Below are 24199 nucleotides of genomic sequence, written 5' to 3'. Positions count from 1 at the left end.
GCTCAGACACAGGCCCAAAGCCCTCAGGGGCTTTTCTTGTGCGACTGAGCGTGCCCGGCAGGGACTCCTCACACGGGTCCTGGCAGCACTGAGCTTGCATTTTGGAAATCCAGAACAGAAGGCACTGACAGTTTGTTACTGAGAAACAGGAGCTGATAAGGTCTTAGGGTTAGATGAAGGAGATTTTGTTTTTTGAAGTGACTTTTTCAAGTCTCTCTAAATCCCTTGGAAAACCAAGCGTGCGTTTGCACCTCGCTGTTTGTGTGTTCTGGGTTGTGAGCCCCGTGCTGGGCTGGTCTCTGGGGACATGGGAAGTTCAGTATTCCCTTGGAGCCAGCCAGGGCTTCTCACCACCAAACTCACTGAATGCACTGAGAGCAGAGCTCAGACTTCCTTCCACAGAATTCCCCAGCATCCTGCAGGATGGATATTTGCTTGGTTTGTTTGAACTGGACTGTTTACTATGGGCTTTTATAATCCCTTGTGACTAACCACTTTATTTCTTTCCAAGTTTATTTCTTCTGTTGAGCAGCCCCTTGTGCTGTGGTGCTTGTTCACTTTGCTCACCCTCTTTGGCACCAGTTGTCTCTGCTCCTTGCTGCGTGCTGATGGCTGATGCCTCTCTCTGCATTTCTGCAGTAGTTTTACCTGGATGAAACAGGTTGTGGATTGTCAGGGGTTAGCCTGAGTTACTGTTGAAGCCACCCAAAGCTTCCTCTGAGTCTTGGTGTGCATGCTTTGGTTTGCTGTTTAATGGCTGCTCTGGTGTAGGAAGAGCAGAGTTTTGGTTTGTATCTGCAAATGAACTCCTCATCTGTTTTTTTTTCCCCTTGTGTGTGCTGTCCTTTTTTGAGGGCAGATGGTCTCATCAAAGGACAGCAAATAATCACTGGGTATCTGGACCTACCTCTCTTTATTTATAGCTCAACTGTTTCTGTGTCTTGTTCTGCATTCAGCAACTTCTGTTGCTTAATGATCATAGAATTGTAGAAGGGTTTGGGTTGGAAGGGACCTTCAAGATTATCCAGTTCCACCCCCCTGCCATGGGCAGGGACACCTCCCACTAGACCAGGTTGCTCCAAGCCCCATCCAGCCTGGCCTTGAACACCTCCAGGGATGGGGCATCCACAGCTTCCCTGGGCAACCTGGGCCAGGGTCTCACCACCCTCATAGTGAAGAACTTCTTCCTAATTCCTCATCTAAATCCCCCTTGTTTCAGTTTCAGAAATCCAAAGTTTTTTCAATACTTCACCTTTGAGTGCCAGAGATAGTCATTAAAATGTTTCTGGTTGTTGTACAAAGTGTGGTGGTTTTTTTTTTTTTTTTTTAAGAAAATAAAAAGTCCTTTGTTTGTTTTCAGTCTTTAGAGGTATATTTTAATTAGAAGAGCAGCATTTCAGAGGCATTGCAAATAAGCAGTATCCTCAATTGTTTTACAGAAAACTCAGAGCTGTTTCTGAAGGATGAGGGGTCATATTTTCTGTCTGTTGGTGTGTTACAGTGTAGCTGGATGTTAGTGTGAGGAGGAATGCTGTTATAGGAGATGCTAATTAGTCTGGGAATAAAGGGGTCTGGATTCTTGGGCATGATGGGATCCAGCCATGTCTGCTCTCAGGGCTCCATTTTCTCCATGGGAAATAAAGGTGCTGACATTTACATATCTTTGTAAAGCACTGCTGGCTTTATGGGCATTAGCTGGGCTAATTGAAGCTTTGTCTTGGATTTATTTGATGTCAGACTTTGGTTGTGCATTCAAAGATAGTATCCAATTATTCAATAAGAGAATATAGGTTCCTTTGTGTGTTTTCCTTGGTTATTTTAGCATCACTTGAAAGAAGAAGAAAAGCTAATTTGTGCAAATGAATGGCAAACACGATGGTGTCCTGTGCAGCACAGAAAAGGGTGTTTTGAAGTGTTCAGAGCCAAGTAATTTTATCACCAAAATCACTGAAATGAAAAGGAAAATGAGCCAAGTTTTAATGCTCTCTGAGAGCTGATTAAGGCTTAATAGTGACTCCCATTCTATGTATTTCCTGGAGGTTTTGCCCTGCCTTGCTGAATGGTCTGTCCTCATCAGACAGGGGAGGATGGGAGAGGCATCCACATCCTCTTCCCTGCCTCCTCCCATTAGGGATTACTCACAGTTCACTCTGCTCTGGTGCAGGCACTTTCTTTAGCAAATTAAAATGTTTTTTTAAAATCAGTGGTGAGCCCTGTTGCAGAGGCCAGGAGCACTTTGTATGTGAGGCTGGTGAGCCTGGTGTCTGTTGTGTGGTTGCTGAGTCTCATTTATCTGCAACAACTTCCAACAGTTTATCTGTTAGCAGAGATAACTAATCTCAACTAAATGTTATTCTACCATGCAAAAGCAGTCACCTCAAGGAAGCATTCAGGACAGGGCTGTTAGTAAATGCTTTGAATCCATAACTATAGCCATGGTTACCACAGTTCAGCTTGCACAGCCCAGAGCCACCATGGCTTCACTGTGAGAACCCAGAGGGTCTGGAGGGATCCATCCCCCCTGACCTGACATAGTGCTTCTGCCAAAAGTGAGAAGTCTGTGATTTTTCTGCAGTTTCTGGTCAAGCTGTTTGGCTTTTTAATTTCTTTCATAATGGAGCTTTCATGTTTTCATTGTCTGAGACTTTGTGCTCTCAATTTTGTCACAGTTTATCATAGGGTAGCTCCTTCAGATCAGTCAAAGGACTTGGGTTTTCTGTATCAAAGTCTTTGTGTTCTTGAAATACTCTCTTGGTGAAATTACATGATACTTGGTCATCAAAGAAGATACTGTGTCTCCTTACCCATCCTTGGAGGCGTAACACGTGTCTTCCTGGCTTTGGTAAGAAATCTCTTTAGTATTCCCAGATAACTAATTAATCTCAGATGAATATTAACATTTCAATACCCAAATGGCTTCTTACATTAGCAGTCAGTTATAATAGCAAATAGCCTAGCAGTGTTTGTACAGAAACCATTTCACTGGTTTTGTGACTGGCTGTTGCTTGCGAGTTGTAGCATCCCTCTGTAGGTGGATATATTTACAAATATTTCCTTCCATTAGAGACTTTATCCACTTCAAGCATTGTGATATTACATGAATTTGAGAGATATCACACATCATTTGGCTTGTCTGTAAAAACAAATCCAGAACTTAATACTAAATATTCTCAGATATTAGAAGTGGAGGCTTCAGATAGAAGTCCTTCATTTCAAGTTGTAAATGTGCCTCGAAAGTTTGTCTTAGCAGAGAATGCTTACAGAAAAACTGATTTAGAAACTATCAGCTATTGTCTGTGGTAATTATGTCTTTCAAAACACCGTGCAAAAGAAGTGGTAAGAACTAGAGCAAAGCAGGAGATAGGGAGCTGCATTCCAGAGGCACTACGCAGGTACTGGGAGGTAATGGGTGCAATTTGTGGGAGGGAGGTGTCACCCCTGGTAAGGGTTGGTAGCTGGCTGTGGTTGATGGAAAGCAGAGATTGCTCAGGAATCTCCTTGGTTCATCTGAATATTTCCACGTATTCTAAAATGCAGGCAAAAAATGCAGTGCAGGAGTTCTCTGTGCTCACCAGTTGTCAGGCTTCTGAAATGGGGTATGGGGCTTCTGAAATGCAGTGATGGCACTAGATGTGTATGTGATACTTAGAGTTTTGATCCAGTGATGAGCATTTTTGGAGTGTTGAGGTGAAGGCAAATGTAATTTATGCAACTGCAGCATGTTCTTTAATTACCTGAGCACTGTCAGTAGTTAATACTGTGCTGCTTGTGTTTCACAGCCTCTTAGAGTGAGTGTGGCCTCAGGTTCACACTTAAAAGTAAATCTGATGCCTCTGTTTAGCAAATATGTTTCTTTAAACCATTACCTTATTTAACTTGCCTGCACATTTTTTCCCTTTTTTTAGTGTGCTACATTTCCTGTATTCTCAGATCTACTCTGAGTCCTGCCTGTACCTTCTGTTTGACTCCTCTTGTGGTTCCCTGAGATACCAGTATCCCTTTAAGGGTGAAGGGATTTTGCCACAGCAAGAACAGGCCATCTGCATTCCTGAACTCAACAGGGGAAGTGACTGTTTGCCCTGGAGACCCAGCGATAGCTGAGAGAAGGCTGGGGCTCAGCTTTGAAATGTTAATCTGCTTCTTCTGTCCTTCCAAGATTTTGCCCAGGGAGGCAGTGGTTGGGAAATTGGTATTAATTTAGAATTTGAAGCTTTAGCACAATCTGTTACGGTTTTAGCACATTATAAATTGTTTAATATTTAAGGAGGGATTGAAGTTAAGATAGAACTTTGTCCTACTTTCAGAATTGGCAAGAAGTATCTCCCTGATTTTGAAGAAGTGTCTTAATCGTCAAGTAAAAATAGTAGTCAGGATCCTCCCTGTGATGAGGAGCTCTGCAAGGTTAATTTTTCAAGGTTACTTGTCGTATCCTCACAGAGAATTTTGCTCCTACACAGGAGACAGGAGAATAAAACCTTCCAGCCTTTGCCACTGTCATTTTTACAGGACCCCAAACTGTACTGTGATCCTCATGGAGAGTGGGTCTCTGCCTTTGGACATTATCCATCTCCCTTTGGATAAAGGGAAAATTGGTCTTGGATTATTGAGCCACAAAGAGCTTGGGTTCAATTCCTTGTTGTGCCAGATGGAGTCTGCCGAGCCATCACGTCATGACCATTTGAAATGCTGTGGTGGCTGCCTGTGACCCCCAGCATCTTGGGAGGGCAGAGGTGATGGAGGAGGAAGGAAGTGTGAGGGACACGGTGCTTTCCGTGGCCGTGCTGACATGGGCTGGCTGGGAGAGTCTGCAGAATCATAGCTGGGATCCGAGTGTGCTGCTTAGAGCACCTCCCAGGAGATTTCTCATGATGCTCAGCACAACACGTGTGAGATAGGCAGCAAACTTCTGGTGCAGGATCTGGAAATATCCTCTCTGCCCTGCTGTTCAGGTAGGGAGAGGACAGGCTCGAGTCCTTCAGGTGAAAATCTGGAAGCCTGTGGATGTTGGGGCACACAGCAATGATCTACACAGGACTTCTGTGCTTCGGTCAGCATCCGTGTGGTGGAGATAAAAACTGCCCCTCTCTGTGCCCTGGCTGCTGCACAGTGCCCAGCAGAGCAGCCCTTTAGCCTTTGGTACTAGCACAGGTGTGGTTATTTCAGCCAGGCAGCACACTGAAGGGGGAGGCTGTTCAGGCAAGGGCGTGTAATGATGGCTAATTAAACAGCGTGCTAATTAGCTGGCTTTTCATACTTGTCCTTTGGTCAGTTCTTGAGTGTGATGGAGAAGTGGCTCTCTGGCAAGTATCCCCGTTGCTTTGGCTGCCGAGGCATCACCTGGCCCAGCACAGGCCTGCATGTAGCAGTGCACTAAAACTACAGCAAAATACAATGTTTGCTGTCTTGAGAAGGGCAAAGTCGATAGGAAAGGAAATTTTATCTTCAAGCTTTTAAGGGGATATAACAGTGAAGAATAACACAGCCCTAAAGAACAAAGCTTGGCTGTCCCTCTGGCAGGCAGGTTGTAAACTTCTGAAATAGGGTTTGGAAATGTAACTTCTGAGAGCCACAACTGCAATAGCGTGGGAGCACCTATGGAATGTGTGCCTCAGATAGTTTATACACACCAAATCAACCAGGCTGGTGTCTTAGTTAAGCTGACAGACCGTGTGTCTACACTCAGGGTAAGGACACATGCAGAATGTTTATTTGCAAGCAGTGTGTTGAATTTGGGGTAATTGGGCTGTGTAAGCCTGAAAAGAGAGTCTTATTTGATTTATTCTGTGTTTTGAGTTTATCAGTACATTGCATTTGGTGTTTACATTGGCAGGGAGTGGGTTATGCCCCTTTTACTCATACCCAGTGGCCTCTGTCTCCCTCTGTAGTCCTGTGCAATTTAACAGCACCAGAATCGTGCCTGCCCTGAGTGGGGTGGCCCTGTCTGATCCTGGCACAAAGACTGAGTGAAAACTGGATTAAGGAATTGTCTGAAAGGCTGAAACTGTCTAAAATCTGATTTGTAATTACAGGCTGCACAAAATCCTGGAGCGTACAAAATCCTGGAATGTGTTTTAAAAGAGAGGTAATCATGGTTCTGAGAGCAGGTTTTGCCTGTTTTTACCATGTATTTGCCATTAGTTCAGACTGTTCTGCAGTCCTGGTCAGGAAGATGATCAGAGCTCCTGTGCATCAGTTTCCAGAGGACCTTAAATCTTGTTGGAAGAACCAGAAAGCTTTTCCACAAGTTCTTACAGTAATGCTGTTTATCAGCCAGTTGGTAGGTGGTCTGCACGTTTCCAAATACTTGACTGAAATCCCTGTGCTTTTGGAAATCTGATGAAGAAAAATTGGCTGCATTTCATGGAGCAGACACTTACTGATGCATCCTAGGGGCTGGCAGGAGGAATTGGAAAGGCCTTTCCTGGAAGCAGGATGAAGATTGCTTTGAAGGTTGCTGTCTGTAGCCTGCCAGCAAGCAGGGCTGTGGGAGAGGATGGCTTTATAGCTCCTCAGCTGATCCCCCATTTCTGCTGCAGGAGATTTCAAAAGCTTTTAATATGCAACTGAAAGTGGGACTTGCTATTCTTGTGATGATCTGGAGATCAGCTGCATGTCAAAGTGGTGCACAGGGATAAAGGTGAAACTTCTGTGAGCTGAGGAAGTAGCACAATTCTGATAGGCCTTGGGAGTTGGCTGTGGGGTGCCTTGTTATTCTTCCTGGTGCTGTGAGGAGGTAAGCCAGGCCTGGAGACGTGGAGGTGAGATCTTAGAATGGAAATACCAGGTTGGAAGGGATCCCAAGGCTCATGTAGTAGAACCTTTCTTGGCCAAAGCACGGTCTAGACAGGCTGGGCCAGCTCTGTCTTAAAAGTGCCCAATACTGGGAACTCCACCACTGCCCTGGGGAAATTATTCCAATGGCTCATCTCATTGTGAAAAATTTTCCTCTTGTGTCCAGTTGAAATCTTGCCAGGAGCAGCATGTCTTTTCTGTCTTCTTTGTTGCCACCCTTTCACTAGAGGGACAGGTTGATAAGGTGTCCCCACAGCCTTCCTTTCTCCAGGCTGAGCAAACCCTCTTCTCTCAGCCTTTCCTCATCTGGCAGCTTCCCAGTCCTTGGGTCGTCTTGGTGGCCCATCTCTGACCCTCTCCAGCCTGTCCATATCTTTTTTTACTCAGTGGGGACCAAAACTGAACGTGGAATTCAAGGAGTGGCCTGACCAGTGCTGAGCAGAGGTGGGACCATGACTTTTCTCTGCTGGGGATGCCTTGTTGATGGAACCCAGCATCCCCTTGGGTTTCTCTGCTGCAGCAGCACTGCTCACTCATATTGTCCACCAGGACCCTCAGGTGGACACAGAGCTGCTCTCCAGGCAGGTAGATCCCAGCCTGTGCTGCACTCTTGGACAGTGTTTTCCCAGATGCAAGATCGTGCACGTGTCCCTGTTGAACTTCATAAGGTTCTTGTTAGCCCACTCTCCCAGCCTATCCAGATCTTCCTGCAGAGTGGCTCTCCCTTCCAAAGTGTCCACTCTCCCACTGAGTTTGGTATCATCAGCAAACTCATCAGGGGACACTTGATCCCATCATCCAGACCCTCTATGAAGATGTTGAACGGCAGATGACAGAGCAGGCTCTGCTCCTCAGTCAGTGGTGAGGCTGGGGGGATGAGGTTGGGTAGACCTGGTCTTTGTCTGAACTCCTCCAGCTCTTTCAGTGTGTACCTTCAGTCTGAGGGGTCTGTATGACAACTTCAGGTGGCTGGTGCTTTGGCCAGACATCAGAGGAGTAACCCCTTGTATACTGTGTCTGTCCTTGGTCTTATCCACAACCTCAGGAGCAGTGAGAGCTGTGAGAGGAGCTCTCATGGTTCAGTTCAGACACTGGGACATCATTTGGATTCATTTTCCTTTAGGTGCACTTGTTCATCCTTATCTCTTCCTCCTCTTTCATCACTTCTTCCCCCACAAATATCTAAAGCTTAAAATAATGTGCTTGCCTTTTATCTGCCAATAGTCTGACACGAAGTAGTTCCTCTTCCTAACCATGAATTTATGTTTGGCCTGTTTACTCAGGTGCTAGACAGTATTTCTGGCTGCACAGATGGTGAATCTGATACAGGCTTCTGGGTTTGACTTTTGTGTTTGTTTACATCTTCATGGTACAATAGTTATGTGAAGAGACAAACTGGAAAATGTGAAGTGCAACCCTGAGCCTAATCCTGAGGTGTAGAAGGGCTTGGAAACCCCCAAAGAGCAGACCTGGGACCTGGTGATGATGAGTAGCCCTCTAGACAGTGCCCACCTTCCAAGGTTAGGTGTTTTTTAACTCGCCTGGCCAGTTTATTCATATTTTGTCCAATATATTACAAGACTCTTACTGGGCAAGTGAAAATTGTGATGGAAAATGCCAGGAGTGGGGAATCATGATGCATTTGGGGCAGTGGTGGTGTGTGTGTCCTGTGTCTGCTCAGTCCTGCACGGCCCCCTCAACTCTGCATTAATAGAGATTTTTCCTCATCTGTGATTTTCTTCTGTTTATCAGGATGAGTGGGTTAGGAAGATCAGAAGGAATGATGAAAAGGTTCCTCTTTGTTACCCAAGGACAGGTAAATGAGTTTGTGTGGACTGAGACACAACACTTGCCTGGTCAGCTTAGTTCTGCTGAGCAAGTGCCCTGGAAGGTGCCTCAGCTGTGGAGCTGCCTGTATGGGAGGGAGGTCTGCAGGAGGAGCAAAAGTCAGTCTTAAAATGTTAGGGCTTAAAAATAAGGCCAGCTAAACAACTTTAAGACACCTTCCAAGGCTACCTTAACCCTCTGGCCTTCTTCCAGTGAAGGTTCTTTCAATGTCCAGCACAGAGCATAGATGATGATGATGATAGTGCAGAAATTAATTTGTGTCTTTTACCTAAATTGCAGAACTTAAGTTTTAAACATCTAGAAGTTGAATTTCTAGACATCATCATTTTTGTGGACCAGATTCTCCTCTGGCATGAAGTCGGCTGGGCCAGCTCACCTGACTTTACTGGAGCCATGCCACTTTTCTGCTGAAGGGTTTGCTTTCTGTATTTAAGAAAATTGCAGCATTCATTGCAGTTGGCTGTGACAGGAGAGATTCTTTCAGTACCCTCTGTGTTAGCCAAGTCTTTCTCCTTGAATAAAAAGTTGATTCATTTCACAACTTTTTGGCAATAGCTGTTTGAAAACCGGAATTTGAGGTTGCTATAGCAGATTTCTTGAGAAGAACATTTAAAACTTACGTAGTAAGTGTTCTTTTCTGACAGAAGACAGGCTACAGGATAGTTCCCTGTCCCACAGAAATCATCTGGATGACAGGAAAGAGGAAGTAGTAGAGAAAAATTATTGAATTTTAATGTGTTTTTGTGACTCATGTTAAGCCACTCAGGCTCACTGGGACGTGCCAGGGAATTCTAGGAAATCTGTTGGTTGCTGTAGAGACAGGTTCCTCAAAACTTGGTTTTAATGTTTCATTTTCTTAATGACTATGTTTATGCACAGCCTCATATCAGTGATCTCATATGTATTTATATAATAGGCAGGTAAAAATACACATTTATGCAGTGTGATTATGTATCCAGTTTATGCAATTCTTTTTTTTTGCATATATCTAAAACCAGCTCACTTTTTTCAGTGTGGTGAGGTCAGTACTGGCAGTGAAACCAACAGTTTTCCTGCACACGTTTGGTCAGTCATTCCTTGTGCTTTGGGTGAGTCTTTGTGCCCAGTAAAGATGCTTTTTAAGCAGCCATTTTATTTAGAGCATTGTCCCTTCCTGGCATGGGCGAGTCATTGTGGCACTAAAGGCTCCAATATCAGAGAGAAGAGGTGGTTAAACTTGTACCTGTGGTAGGCAACATTGTGTTTTGGGTTCCTCACAGAAGTAGTCTAATTCAAAATAAGGTTGGTCTTTAGAGTTCTGTGGCTTCTTGAGTTGCTGGTAGATCAGCCCCTGTTCTGGCTTCCTCTCTGGGGGCCGTGCCTGAAGGTGGGGGAGTTCTTGCATCTTGGATCAGGGTGAAGGTTCCCTTTGTGATCAGAGCCTGGGAAAAACAAACCTAAAGTCATAAAAGTGGGGAGTAAAGTGTGAAACTTTCTTTTGATGCAAACTGATGAATTTTTTGAAAACAGATGAAAATCCTTTTTAATTTTTTATTTTTTTAACAATTGTGTTGGTATGCATCACAGAAATATCCCTGGGGGACGTGCCTGAAGGTGGGGGAGTTCTTGCATCTTGGATCAGGGTGAAGGTTCCCTTTGTGATCAGAGCCTGGGAAAAACAAACCTAAAGTCATAAAAGTGGGGAGTAAAGTGTGAAACTTGATGCAAACTGATGAATTTTTTGAAAACAGATGAAAATCCTTTTTAATTTTTTTTTTTAACGATTATGTTGGTATGCATCACTGAAATATCCAGAGAAATATCAAATAAAAGAAAAGACATGAAAAATTGCTTTGTGATGTCTGCTAGCTAAGGTTAACACTGCTAGGGGTAATTATCATCTAATGCAAGATCGTTTCCTCAACAAGGCAGGAGAGCTGGTTTAAAAACCAAAATGGAATATGTCCATGTGAATCTCCTTTTCCATTTCACCTGGTTTTGAGACCCTTCCCTCACTCATCTTTTGCCAGGTGCCCCTTACAGAAGCCGTGGACCCAGTCGAGCTGGAGGACTACCTTATCACACACCCGATTGCCGTGGAGCCCGGGCCACTGAGGGACCTGCTGGAGTTTCCCCCTGATGACATCGAGGTCGTGTACACCCCTCGAGAGTGTCGGACGCTCGTCTCGGCCGTGCCCGAGGAGAGGTAGGAGGGATGGTTGGCACCTTCCCCAGGGGAACGAGTTCTTCTGCATCTGAGTGCCTGGATTTTCGGCTGGGGATGCCTGGAAGAGTGAATGCAGAGCTAAGCAAAAGTAGATATGTTGTGATCTCTGTGATTTGGAAGGTGTTTGTTTTTGTCTCTCTGCCAGTGAGATGGACCCTCACGTGAGGGACTGTGTCAGGAGCTACACGGAAGACTGGGCGATCGTGAACAGAAAGTAAGTTCCCCTGTGGGGTCTGTCCACTCCATTTCTCATTTCAGTTTTTGCAGGATGGCTAGCTGCTGTGAGGAGGCTCAAAAAGGATTGTCCTGGCTACTGATTCTGTCTGCCCTGGCTTTTAATTGCCCAGCTCAGCTGAACTGGTGCTTTGTGTTTAGCTGAACCGATCCTTTGTGTTATGAAAATTAGATCTCAGATGTCAAAACCCCTTGGGGCATTTTTGAAAATCTAGGCCATTGTAGTCAATGGTTGGTCCTTTACAGAGTGCTAGAGAAATTAGGAAATGTGAACAAGTAAAATTACCTTTAGCATTTGTTTCTTTCTTTGTTCTATATGTTTTTTGCTCTTTTTAGAGAGAAGCTACATGAATTTATAACGATGTAAGGTTTACTTGCAGGCACAACCACATAATAGATGAGGTGCTATCTGCAGCTTTCACTTGTTCCCAAAGAGGCTTTGAGAAATTATGTCCTTTAAACAAATAATTGTTAATCTTTGAACTATCACAACATTCACCTAATGAGTTAACAGTTTAGAGAATGTGCTATGCATTGATTAATTTATGCAAATTAGCAGGAAGCTTTCTGAGTAGCTTCACTTGGAACCTACAGTCTCTCAGGTGATTGAAAGTCTGATGGTTTCAAGAGCTACTGTCAAGGAGTAAGTGTTCCATGTGATGTGCATCACCTACAAACAACTTGACTACAGCTACAGCTCAGCCCTTGTGGCAGTTGCTACAATTCACTGGTTTAATGTTGTCCTCAGAAACCACTTCAGGGGATGCTGAAGATATGCTTTGCAGTGCTGAGATGACCTAATAAAAATGTGTTCTGTAATCTCATACAAAAAAAACCCCCAAACACCACCACCCAGAAAGAAGCCAGAGAGAGAGAGATGCTTCATTAACTCACTGCCTTTGTGGGCAGAGTCTAGAATGTGCAGTGGACTTGGACAACGTGACCCACCCCCAGCCAGCACACTTCTTGGTTTCTCAGTGACTCTGCCTGGTATTTAGAATATGTGCCTTTGATGGCTGCACTGAGGAGGCTTAGTTGGAGGCAGTAGAGCTTTCTGTCCTGTGTGGATCAGCTGCAGGTCTCAGGGAAGGCACAGAGCTAAAGACATGAGAGTTGCTTGAGGGGACTGAAGGTGCAATGAGTGATTGCTGAGCTACAGTCAAAGGCTGTCTTGCCCCTTCAGAGGAAGACAGGCACTGCCATAAAGATTCATAGCCATTTTTACGTGGATACAATCCTGATGGTGGACTGGGTAGAAGGAGAGGAGTTGCTGCTGGAGCACAGGAAGAGTGCAAAAGCCTGGCTAGGAAGGGTTGAATTATTAAGTATGTGTCTTAGATGAGTGATTTACATCACTTAAAGAAACATGATCAAAAGTATTACTGAAAATGATTTCAATATGAATTTGTAAAAGTGCAACTTCACAAAGTTTGGTGACCAGGTTCATTCTGTTACTACATGAAAGAAACCTACAAAGGCAAATGGAGTTAGCATCGGTTTAGAATGATTTGCACAGAGGCTGGAGACCCAAAAGGGTAAGAAGGACCTTCCCCTTGAGTCACAAGATTCAGAGAAGACCCCTTTGCTTTCTAAATTCCTTCTCAGAGAGTAGTCTAGGTGCAGCTGGATCCAGACTTAGTCCCAGACTTGCTCAACAATTATGTCTAAAGGATTTATACCTGTGGATTTCATTAGCATTAATTTAGCATGCTATCAGTCACTTACCAAGGATCTCTTGCAAGTAAGAAGTCTCAGCACCTTGGGTAAGGAAGGATCCCTCAGTCTCAGGTAAGGCATCTCCAACCTTGAGAGGTGTCCCTGGTCAAGTTCCCTGCTGTGCAGTCCAGTTGCTGTCCAGGGACAACCTGAATTGGGCATACCCAACGAGATGTATAATTTGTGAAAGATCTTGTTGCCTCAAGGAGCAACCTTGAGAGGCATCCCAGCTCAAGGGGAGATCACTGCCATGCAGCCACATTGCCACGCAGAGAGGGCTCAAAGGCAGCTCAGTTTGGCTGTCATATTTATGGAATAAAGTGGTTGGCTCGTAGTCAAATTGCATATGATGGGAAAGATGTGCACGAGACTCCCTGTACCCAAAGCTTCCTTTATTCCTTGCTAAATGAGTCTTGGAGGAGCAACCCACTACTGAAGCATTAATGCATGGTTGGTGTTCCAGGCTCATGCACTGGTGCTCACTGGGTCACTCTGCTCTTTCTTTTTTTTGTCCTAGAGGAGTTCTTTGCCTGGTTATGGCTCAGGCCTTTACCTCTGAAGGCTGGGGCTATTAAGTCTGAAGAAAAAGACCCTCTAGAACTACCTGAAAGGAGGTTGGAGTGAGGTGGGGGTCTGTCTCTTCTCCCAAGTAACAAGTGGTAGAAGAAATGGCCTCCAGTTGTGTCAGGGGACATTTAGATTGGATATTAGGAAAAATTTCTTCACTGAAATGGTTGTTGAGCCCTGGACCAGGCTGCCCAGGGAAGTGACTGAGTCACCATCCCTGGATATGTTTAAAAGTCCTGTAGATGGGGTGCTTAGGAACGTGGTTTAGCAGCTGACTTGGTAGAGTTAGGTTAATTGTTGGAATTGATGATCTTAAAGCTCTTTTCCAGCTGAAATAGTTCTATGATTCTAAGATACTCTTTTGCAGCCTGTGAGTTTGATTACAGAGGGCTTGAGTGCATCCATCACCTAATGCTAACAGATTTCTCTTAACCATCCTACTGGATGGCTACAAGTGCTCTGGCTAGCTCTGGGGACACAAAATCCATCTCTTCTAGCTTTAGAATAACATGACTTGTGCTTTGCCATCCTTCTCTCTCCCCCACTGCAAGGGAAATAATCTTTATGTCAGTCTCTGCCTACAGTGCTTTGTAACCAAAATGTTTCTGGGGGTCAGCAAATCCATCCATTCAGTGATTGCTTTAATGGTATTGGAAAAGGTAAATAAGGTCTCTTCACTGGCTTGAAAAAAAAACAATCACATATTCTTATTTCAACCTTATGGCATAATTTCTGTATGCCAGCCTGATGGCAGCAACCATCACAGGCACCTTGGAAGTCAGGGCTGATTTAGGATGAATTTACACTTGGTGGTGGAGCTGTAGTTGGAGTGCAGACATCCAGGTGAGGATGATACAGATCGTGTTGTTCAGCCCTCAGGAGTTAGAACCTAGCAAGGGAAATGCTGTCCTCCTTTTCCAACTCTCTTCTGTTATTCACTGCTAGGACATCCATGGTTTTCAGCTGTCTGTGGATCCTCCTGTGGTAACTTTAGTAACAGCGCAGGATAAGAACAATTAATTCTAGACATGACCCCAGCACTGCTCTGGGAGCTGCCTTGGAGTGTGTGTAGTAAGGAGGCTGTGGCTCTGGCCATATGCATGTGTAAATATAGACATAGTGCCGTGTGGTATCCAAAAATTTGTTAGTCAAAGAGATCTGATCTTGTCAGCAACAGTAGACAGACTGTTTACTAGCAAGTGCACTTACACCCGGGGAAGCTCTGAAGGACCTGCTTCTGCTTAGGAGGATGCTGTGGGAAGATGCTCGTTTTAGTTGGGGTTGGAAAGCTGTCAGTTTTCCAGAAGTGCTCGGGACTCCTGTGTTTCATGCAGTCTTGAAGTTGGTAGTTTGGTTTTCAAGTTACTCATATTGTCTGCTCCAAGGCAGCTCTTGCTCCAGCAGAACCTCTGGCCTTCAGTCCTCGTGTTCTGGCCCTGTTTTAAGCTTGGCATCACAATCACACATTTTATGATGACCTTAACTGGCCATTGATAATACTTCTTTTGACATCACCCAGGGTTGCTTTACAGTTGAACAGAGTCACATTGTAGTGCTGGAATACTGGTTGTTGGATTATTACCCAGCTACAGTGGAGGGTGACTGGAAATACTGTTTGCAGAGAGCAGTTTATGCTTTGAGAGGACCCACGCTGATAATACTGGGTTTGTTCTGTAATTCTCCTTCTGGGTTTGGGGTCAAAAAGGATGCTAAGAATGCATTTGAAATACTTTGTTTTCAGATATCACAAGCTGGGAACTGGATTTAATCCCAACACTTCAGACAAACAGAAGGAGAGGCAAAAGGGGCTCCCCAAACAGGTCTTTGAGTCTGACGAAGCTCCAGATGGCAACAGTTACCAGGATGAACAAGTAATGTACCTTTAAAACCTTGCTACATAAAACCTCATTTACAGCTGCATTTTAAAAGTGCAGTCCCTTTCCCTTTATAAGTTGCTTTTAATTTGTTGAACCTCAGGATGACCTCAAGCGCCGCTCAATGTCGATTGACGACACTCCCCGGGGCAGCTGGGCATGCAGTATTTTTGACCTGAAGAACTCCCTTCCAGATGCACTCCTCCCAAACCTACTGGACCGAACCCCAAATGAAGAGATTGACCACCACAATGAAGATCAGAGGAAGTCCAGCAGGCATAAGGAGCTTTTTGCACTACATCCAGCACCAGATGAGGTATTTTTATGTATGTGTGGGTGAGACTAAAGGAGTGAAGGATATAGGAAATGTGAAAATTGCCAGTCTGGCACAGAACTGAAGTGATGATCATCACCTCTGTTTTAGCCTTAGCTATTTTGTGGGTTGCATGGTTTTTAGCATATTGTCTTATCATAGACACTACTTTCTGAAGATTGATTTTCCTTTATCAGTATGAAGTCCCCTATAATGTAGAAACATTAAAAGGATTTAATTTAGCATATTTATAGCTGCTGCTGAATGCAACATAACTGTAAGCCTGGTGTTAAATTGGTGCTAGTGTCCTAGAAGAAAAAAGTGATGTGTGTGTTTGCTTTATAATGCTATTAGCATTTTGTACAAGTGTCATGTCTCTCAATTTCAGGAGGAGCCTATAGAACGACTTTGTGTCCCTGAAGTACCCAAAGAACATTTTGGCCAAAGGCTCCTGGTGAAGTGTTTATCCCTGAAGTAAGTGTCACTCCAACATAGAGCAGCATTACAGAAACTAAGAATTAAAATCTGTTGCTGTATCCACGTGCATGTGAAATGACTCTGCTGCCTCATTTATTACCCTTGAAGGGAGGTACCATTGTTTAGTTTGGTCACAGGTGAAAGGCTAGGTCTGTAAAGGGTGAGTTACACAGTACTGTGCATGAGATGGTTTTATCTTCAAGACTTTCTTCGTATTGGTGTGACACAGAAAACAGTCACCTTCCTTGGCTTTTTGCTGGGTGCTTCCCAGGCAGTCTGTAGCTATGACTGTTCCGTGTTACTAGCAAGCATGCTGCACTGCACTCGTTCAGGGCTCTGAAGCTGGCCAGTCATTGGTGTTCAGCTCTGTCACAAGAATGCTTAAGAGGGGCAAAAAAAAAACCCCATGAAAAATACGTAAGCCCTAAAACATACGACAGCCAAAGATTTGCCAAAGTTTAGTCTCAACAACCTTGACAGTGTCCCTTTAAGAGTGAGGACTTTATATACTTAGCAAGCATTAAGTGGAGGAATAGAAACCTGTTAAACAAGTTTAATGAAGTGGAGCTCCTGAATATAGGGTTACCTGCAGCTGGTTCATTGCCTATAACTCTTCTCTAATAACACAAGGTAAAATTTTACTGTTATTCCCTTGGAGAAATAAAGTACAAAACTGATTTTCCACACTGCTGTATTCATCTTCTGTGTCCTCAGTTAGGTCAACCCTTCTTATTAGAGAGCTCCAGTTAGACTACATTGCAGCTCATAACTGAGATATATGTGTGGGACATATCTCCTGCTCATAGAGTACTCCAGGACCTAATATAGCCGTGGAGATGAACTGATTTTGCAGCCTTTTATGAACTGGAACAACATAATATGCAGTAGCAGTGGAGCTTCCTCTCCAAAGGATGGTGTCTTTAGCATAAATAAGTTAGATGCTGGAAATTAATGATTTCTGTTATTTAAGCATCTCTTGCAGACTGTAAATTTGTAACAAATCTGCCAAAGTTGGTGCTTGTTGGTGTACCCCAATAGTCTCTGAAACTCTGCTTAAACCAGCATCTAAGATCGTGCTACCTTAGTGGCACAAAGAGAAGCACACAGTCCCTTCCCCAGGGAGAAGGCTGAGGTGACCTCAGCAGGGTCATTTTCAGGTTAATCTCACCTTTGTTGCAAAACTAGAGAAAGTATCTGGTTGGTGATGCAATCCTGTATGTTGTTCTCCTTGCTGGCAGATGATTTGAGGCTGGAAAGCTGAGAGCTCTGAGTGAGGACTGGATGCTTGGGGCTATCCCACTGTGGATTTGGCATTAATTCCATGGGGAGGCTGTGCAGGCAGGAGAATGGGATTTCAGGCCCTGCTCACTTTGGCTTAGGGACAGGCTCAGAACCTTTTTTAATCTCTCTTAAATTCCCAGGTGATTTAGCAGTAAGTTTAGCTCTGTTTGATAGCTTAGTGTTCTCATTGAAAGTGTTTCAGTTAGCCTAAATAGTTGACAACAGTTACTCTGAAAAACTATCACCTTTCTGAGAGAGTTTTTGAGATATTGGTATTTTCTGGCAAAACTTGTTGGAAATTGCCAAAATAGCTGTCCCTGACTCTCCAGAGGAAGGAGCTGTGGGGTCAGGAATGCTGAGGGGGCAGCTGGCCAGTGAGCTGTATCCACATTAGGCCAGCACAGTAAATGAGCACACAGAGCAGCTTCTCCAGGTACTCAGGAGCTGAGTGGCCCACCTATCCCAATTAACAATTCTTCTCCCTTTAGGGAGGCTGTTAGATTGCTCCTCTTAGCTTTCAAATGACACTCAAAGAAGATAAAAACATTTCTAGAAGTAAGTTTTACATCCTATGACTCTAATCCCAACCTTTCTATTGGGTCATTGAGTTAAAATGGCTTTTAGAAGGTCCAGGGAGCACCAGTGCACATCCTGGTAGAAGCAAGCAGAGGCAATGCAGAGGAAGCAGGACAGGAGAGGAGTGGGGGGAAAATTGGGGAGCAAAATCCCTTTTCAGCAGGAGCAAGCTCCTAGGTTGGGTTGACATCTTGGTTTAACAGTGGCTAGCCATCACCCAGGAAGGATCTGGGGAGAGGGCAGGTTATTCTTTCTTAAAAAATGCAAGCCAACTGATTTGATGTGTTTCTTTCTTTTAAGATTTGAAATAGAAATTGAGCCCATTTTTGCAAGTTTGGCTTTGTATGATGTTAAAGAAAAGAAAAAGGTAGGTTTTTAATTACTTGAGTGATGACATTTCCACTGAAGCATTACAAATCTGTATGTAAAAACTAAAAAGTGAGGAGTTAATTCTGGAAAAAAAACCTTTATGAGAGCAGTGACATGTCAGTGGTTGGAAGAATGATGAAGGCATTTTGTGAACCAGCTTGTAAGTTCTCCTTCTGATTAGTAAAACAGCTGAAGTATAACCTCTTTTCTAAAAATATTATCTCATATGTGAGTGCCTGAAATCAGAATATATATATTGTCCAATCTTGGCTTTCAGAAATCTCTTCCCCAGAGAGAATTTAAGTACCTGAAACCTTTTATTTAGATTAAGTTTTTATGACTTTCTTAAGCTCTTTCTCATGATTCAGCATGGTATGTGTCCAAGTAACATTTTAATAATGCACAAGAAAGTCACACATGCAAAAATTGCTAAAATCAAAACACAACTGAGGAGTCTTTTCAAGATCTGAGTTATAGGAAATGCAAAATACATTTATTCCCCTATTTATGTTCTGCATTTAATATTTGAAGAGTCTCTTAGTTTTCCTAATTCAAGATATTAGCAGTAGTAGAGAGAAGAATGTTAAAAATATGCATTTTGACATTTATCTCTTTAAGACTCTAATTTAATGCATCGAGTTTTAAGTTATGTAGATGAGAGTATGTGGAATATTATGTGAACTTTGTTTAATATTTAAATCACATTTCATAAGCCAATTTTATCATCTCATTACTCCATTTTTGTTCTCTAACGTAGTAAGTTCTTTAGTGACCTCTGGTGTTGATAACCAGCTCCCATTCATTTGGGCTTTGAAGCCTTGATGCAGTCGAGGATTTGGTGTTTCAGCATAGAAAGCTCACTGCCTGTCTTCCAGGTTGTGCTGCTTTTTCTGTTTCTGTGAAAGATCTTAAAGATCATTTTCTATGTTGATACTTTGGTATTATCAACTCTGACAGCAATTGTAATGCCTTGTCCTGTGGTGGAACTCTGTGCCTCACAGGAGCCTGAGGAAATATTACAGGCAGCCTGCATCATTTGCTTCTTTTCTTTTTTCCTTTCCCATTGTCCTGCTTTGAATTCTTGATGAAAATACCTTATTTTTAAATTTTTTTGTACATGGTTTGAAAGGAGGCACTGTTGGTAGTTTTTCACTTGTGTTTTGAAATAACCTTTTTTTTTTTTTTTTATTAAGTGTTTACCCTCCCCCAAAAAAGTATAACTAATGCTTGAAGCTACCCAACTTCTTTCTTAGATTTCAGAAAATTTCTACTTTGATTTAAACTCTGAACAAATGAAGGGAATGCTTCGTCCACATGTCCCCCCTGCTGCTATTTCCACCCTGGCCAGATCTGCCATCTTTTCTATCACCTATCCCTCTCAAGATGTCTTCCTAGTAATAAAGGTAAGAAACTCCAGATGAATTTAAATTATTGTCTCTTGTTTTCTATTTAAACTAAAATATCAACAAGCCTGGCTGACTAATTGACTTCTTATTTCCATTTGGAGAGCAGGATTCTGTTCTCAAAAGCATGAGCACCGGCACCACGGAATTCAGTTTCATTGCAGATATTCTCACTTCAGTTCCTTTGCAACAGAAGGAGTTCAGTGGAGAAATGCTTTGTTTTATTATTGAAAAACTGGAAAGAGCACAAAGGTTTGCTTGATATAGAGCAGCTTTCTGGGGCTTGACCTTGGTTTTCATATGAAACAATGTGCTGACTCCTTAAGAAGATAGATAAGTGAGTGATTTGAAAATATATATTGATCTGAATCTCATTTCAAAAATGATCTATGCCCTTAGGCCATATTTTCAAATGTCTTTAAGAATTGAAATTGCTGAAAGAGTAAGATCCATAACTAAAATAAAATGCCACATTGGTCACTCCTGGAATAAAGTATACAAAGATAAAAGTTATTTTCTCTTCTCTCATTTGATTCAATGAGTGCACAAATGTTTCTAGTTCAGACTGGCATTTGAATCAGAATTTTTTGGCTGGTCTCTGCATAAAAATCACCCTTTTGTAATAAGTGGGGTGCAAGACATGCTTTCAGTCCACAGGCAGTGGTGACATTGCCTGCTAGTTAAATGCTGTGTTTTGAGAACCCTGTTGACAGGTTTGTGCAAGTTCTTTGTGAGCTTAGATGAGGAATAAGATGAATAAGGTGAAGTTAGATGAGGAATAATGAGGTTCTTAGACAAGGAATAAGCTTTTGAAAATGAATTCAGGCTTTGTGACATGACTGAAGTCCTAGGTGAGAATAAGGCTTTCAGTACTGTTGGAGCTTATTCTGATCTCCATTTTTTGATGTAATGCTCTGATTTCCTTCTAAAAATCATATTCTGCCTATGCACAATATTCACTCTTCTGATTTTTACAAGATAGGAGGATGAGAGACCCCCATATTTATGAGGTGGGGATCTATCTGAAAGAGCTTGTGACTGCACATTAGTGCTTGTGAAACCAGTGATCCAAGAGGCACTGGTGGCTTAGGTGATTTTTTTGATTTGATGATGAAAAGGATGTAATCAGGGATAAATAAGACAGCTGGATGGATGTACAGCATGAATTTTCACATGGATCTCACTTCACTGGGAAAGCCCTTTTCAGACAGCTGGCATAAACTCACCAGGCAGTGCAAAATTGGATGGAAAATAGTTTTGTTCTTTATATTGTGGTAGACTCATGGAGTTCTACTAATAGACAAGTATGAATGGTACTTTATAAGCATGGGAGAAGTTTAAAGATACTCTGATCTAATAAAGGAACAGTCTTCTTGCATGTGATAGGGAAGATATTTCTGCCAGAAATTGGATGTTAAGCAGTCTTTTTTACTTGGAGACTTCAGAAACAAACATCTGCCCCTCTGGCTAACTAATTATTTCATTATTTGATTTGGAAACACACTGGTTCAAAATAGCACTGGTGGTAGATGAGTGCATCTGAGTCACCTGTTTGTACTGCTGCAGTAGCTCCTTAATCTGGAGAGCTGAAGTAAAAACAGAATTCTGAAAATGATGCTGAGGACAGTGGAAGCTGTCTTTAAGACCTTAAAAATGTGCTGAAGGTGACCCTGGAACAGATCAAACCAAACCAAAGTGCTATATGTTCCCTTTGGATCTGTATTTTACACTTGTGATTCAGTTATAGCTGGAGAACTGGGAACTGAATGGTTCTAACAACCTGAGTGCAGTGCTTGGTCCCTGACTCAAGGGGAAATCAAGCTTTCACTCTTTGGGAAGGATGTTTTTGCTTTGTAGTGTTGGTTTAATTTAACAATCCTTGCTGGATACATGTCCTTATAAAGGTTCATTTTCCCTTCTCAGCTGGAAAAGGTGTTACAGCAGGGGGATATTGGGGAGTGTGCAGAGCCTTATATGATTTTTAAAGAATCTGATGCAGCAAAGGTAAGAATTTGTTTGATGTTTTGATTAAATTGGACTACAAGTGCTTTAAGTAATTTTGTTATTAGCAGATGAAACATACATTATTTTCTTCTACCTTGGACTTAACAGCCATTGATGCTGTTCCTGTCATGAAAAGGACCCATTTTTAATTAAGAACCTAGTCAAATTCTAAAGGCCTAAAAAGAGTCCAAGACCCTTGAATCTTGCTGCCTTATTGGGGTAGAGTAGTTAAAGGTCATCAGTTTTTGTGGCTGACAGGGGAGATGTGTAGCTACCATCAAGCTCAGTCATCTGTGATCCCTTGTCCCCAAGGATTAGCTGTGTGCTTCTAGCTGGGTCAAGCGAAGGCAGCCTTTGATGTGAATTTGCAGTAAAATTTCAACTTTTCCTCTGCTTCTGCAGCTTCATCCCATCACAGTACCTCCACCTTACTCTAGAAGGGTTATAAAGTGGATGAAATATGTTAACAGGAGATTCTGCATCAGGCCTGGTTTTGCATTGCAGTGCATTTCTGCTTCTTTTTTTCCTGCAGTTTTCTGCTGATTTTTCTTTTTCCTAATATTGTAAAGAAAGGCCATACTCACCAGCAGGATGAAGGTGTCCTTTTTACATATAGTAAAAAGGACACCTTCCAATTTTTATACCTTAGTGCTTGTTTTTTTCATTAACAGTGTTCCTTTAATTCCTGCCTGCAACAGTTTGGGCATTGTCCTGTACAGTAAAGTCCTGGGCATTTTAAAGTGCAGTGGATGATGTGGCCCTGCCCCAGTTTGACTGGTTCTTTGCCTTTCCTCCTTCTAAGTCTCAGAAATTTCTTCCTCATTTCTTGTATGATTGGGTTGAGTCAAGCGAAGGTCAAAAGGTAATAGTGAGGACTGGATGAAGGGCAAAACAGAGATGTCAGCCCTTCTTGTGATCAGAGACTTTCCATTATGCTTTTTCCAAAGAGTCTGGGTCTTAGTTCTGATCAAATTCTAACAAAATTTTGCCTTCCCAAAGTTCTAACGTATTTTTAGCTGAAGAAGTTCACAGTTTTGTCTCTGTCTTTATATCACTGCACCTTAATATGAAAAAGTTTATATTTTTCTTGTCATATATATAGATGACTAAAGTAAAAAACCCTTCATTTCCTGTGATCAGTAAGTTGATATGTGCAGGATGCTTGAGAGTGTAGGTGAAAAGGTGATTTTTTCAAGATCCCCTTCCCAGCAAGGTGCATAAAGTGTATCCTGAGTATATCCCACTGTCTGGAGACTTCTTAAAGTCCTGTAGGTAACAACTTTCCTAAAGCAGCAAAAAATTGCTCTTTAATATGCAGAATTATGGAAGTCCTCTCTTTTTCCTTTTTTCTCTCATATACTCATTTTCTTGAGTATGGCACTGCTTATCTGAGGAATGTTTTCAGTTTCCCACGCAACTCCAGACGATCTGAGCACCTGCTGCATAAAATCACATTAAGAAAGGCAGTTTCAGACTTCATAGAGTAAAATTCAGCTTTTCTTGAAAGGCCAGTGGGCAGATGAGCTTACTGGGATTTTTCAGGCCGTTCTGGAGGTTTAAGAGCATGAAGGCAGCTGCTCTGACTGGTGGGCTGTTCCATCTCTGGTGCTATTGGCCTGATGGCAGGTTTGTGAAGCAGAAGTCTGTTCACATAGCACTTGGTGATCCTTCTCTAGAAGGTGCTGTTGAAGCACAGAATCATTGCAAGTTAGAAAAGATACCAGTTTTACTTGCTGATTTTGCTGAATGAACCTTTATTCGTCTTCCTCTCCTTTTAATCTCCTGGATTGAATATTTTCTTCACAGAATAAGGAAAAGTTGGAAAAATTGAAGTGCCAGGCAGAACAGTTTTGCCAAAGACTAGGCAAGTATCGGATGCCTTTTGCCTGGACAGCCATTCATTTAATGAACATCGTGAGCAGTGCTGGAAGTTTGGAGAGAGATTCCACAGAAGTCGAGGTTGGCACAGGAGGTACAGTACCTGGCACCTGAGTGAGGGAACATCCACAAACACAGAGTTTACTGAAGCCTTGATTCATACCCTAGAGCTGCTATTGCTCCTTTTATCACTTTCCTCCCCCTGCCCCAGGCCTTCTGATTGTCTTGGGTCATGGTTGAAATAAAACAGAAAAGTCCATGATAACAAATGGATTTATCTTTCAAGGATTTTACAAGCAAACCATCTGTTATATTATTTAAAACCAGGCTTCTAAGACTGAGAGAGCGTTACAGGCTGATGAACATTTTCCAAAGGAGTGGATTAATCTTTGTGAACCACATAGCTCATCTGAAACTGCTCTTCAGCATCCCCAAAACTGCCAACTTCATCATCTTTCAGAGCCAGAGAAATACATAAATCTCCACAGGATAAAGACTTTTATAATAGCAGTAAGGCACTGGGGTGAGGTTGCTGGGAGAGGAGCAGGAGTAGTCAGCTGTGCTTCACAGCCTCCCGATGCCCCAGGAGTGTGATTGTCTTGGCACAACCACCTCTTCGATCACTCTCAGTATATCATTTCCAAATGCAGCACCCATCTCC

The 24199-nt window shown here is 42.8% G+C and overlaps 1 protein-coding gene across 1 annotated transcript in view; it reads left to right on the top strand.

The window, feature by feature from the left end:
* DOCK7 (dedicator of cytokinesis 7) overlaps window positions 1-24199 on the top strand; it is a gene marked incomplete at its 5' end in the record, with an annotated part of 97752 nt that overhangs the window by 3609 nt on the left and 69944 nt on the right. The window contains 9 exons of the mRNA XM_008940614.1: window positions 10650-10825; window positions 10992-11060; window positions 15105-15234; window positions 15341-15553; window positions 15939-16024; window positions 18185-18251; window positions 19507-19656; window positions 21580-21660; window positions 23467-23632. Of these exons, the coding sequence (XP_008938862.1) occupies window positions 10650-10825; window positions 10992-11060; window positions 15105-15234; window positions 15341-15553; window positions 15939-16024; window positions 18185-18251; window positions 19507-19656; window positions 21580-21660; window positions 23467-23632 (1138 nt within the window). The remainder of the gene's footprint in view (window positions 1-10649; window positions 10826-10991; window positions 11061-15104; window positions 15235-15340; window positions 15554-15938; window positions 16025-18184; window positions 18252-19506; window positions 19657-21579; window positions 21661-23466; window positions 23633-24199) is intronic.

The sequence above is a fragment of the Merops nubicus genome, unplaced genomic scaffold (genome assembly GCF_000691845.1).
Source record: "Merops nubicus isolate BGI_N331 unplaced genomic scaffold, ASM69184v1 scaffold5190, whole genome shotgun sequence".
In the NCBI taxonomy this organism is placed as follows: Eukaryota; Metazoa; Chordata; class Aves; order Coraciiformes; family Meropidae; genus Merops; species Merops nubicus.
This window is presented reverse-complemented; position numbering and strand designations above follow the sequence as displayed.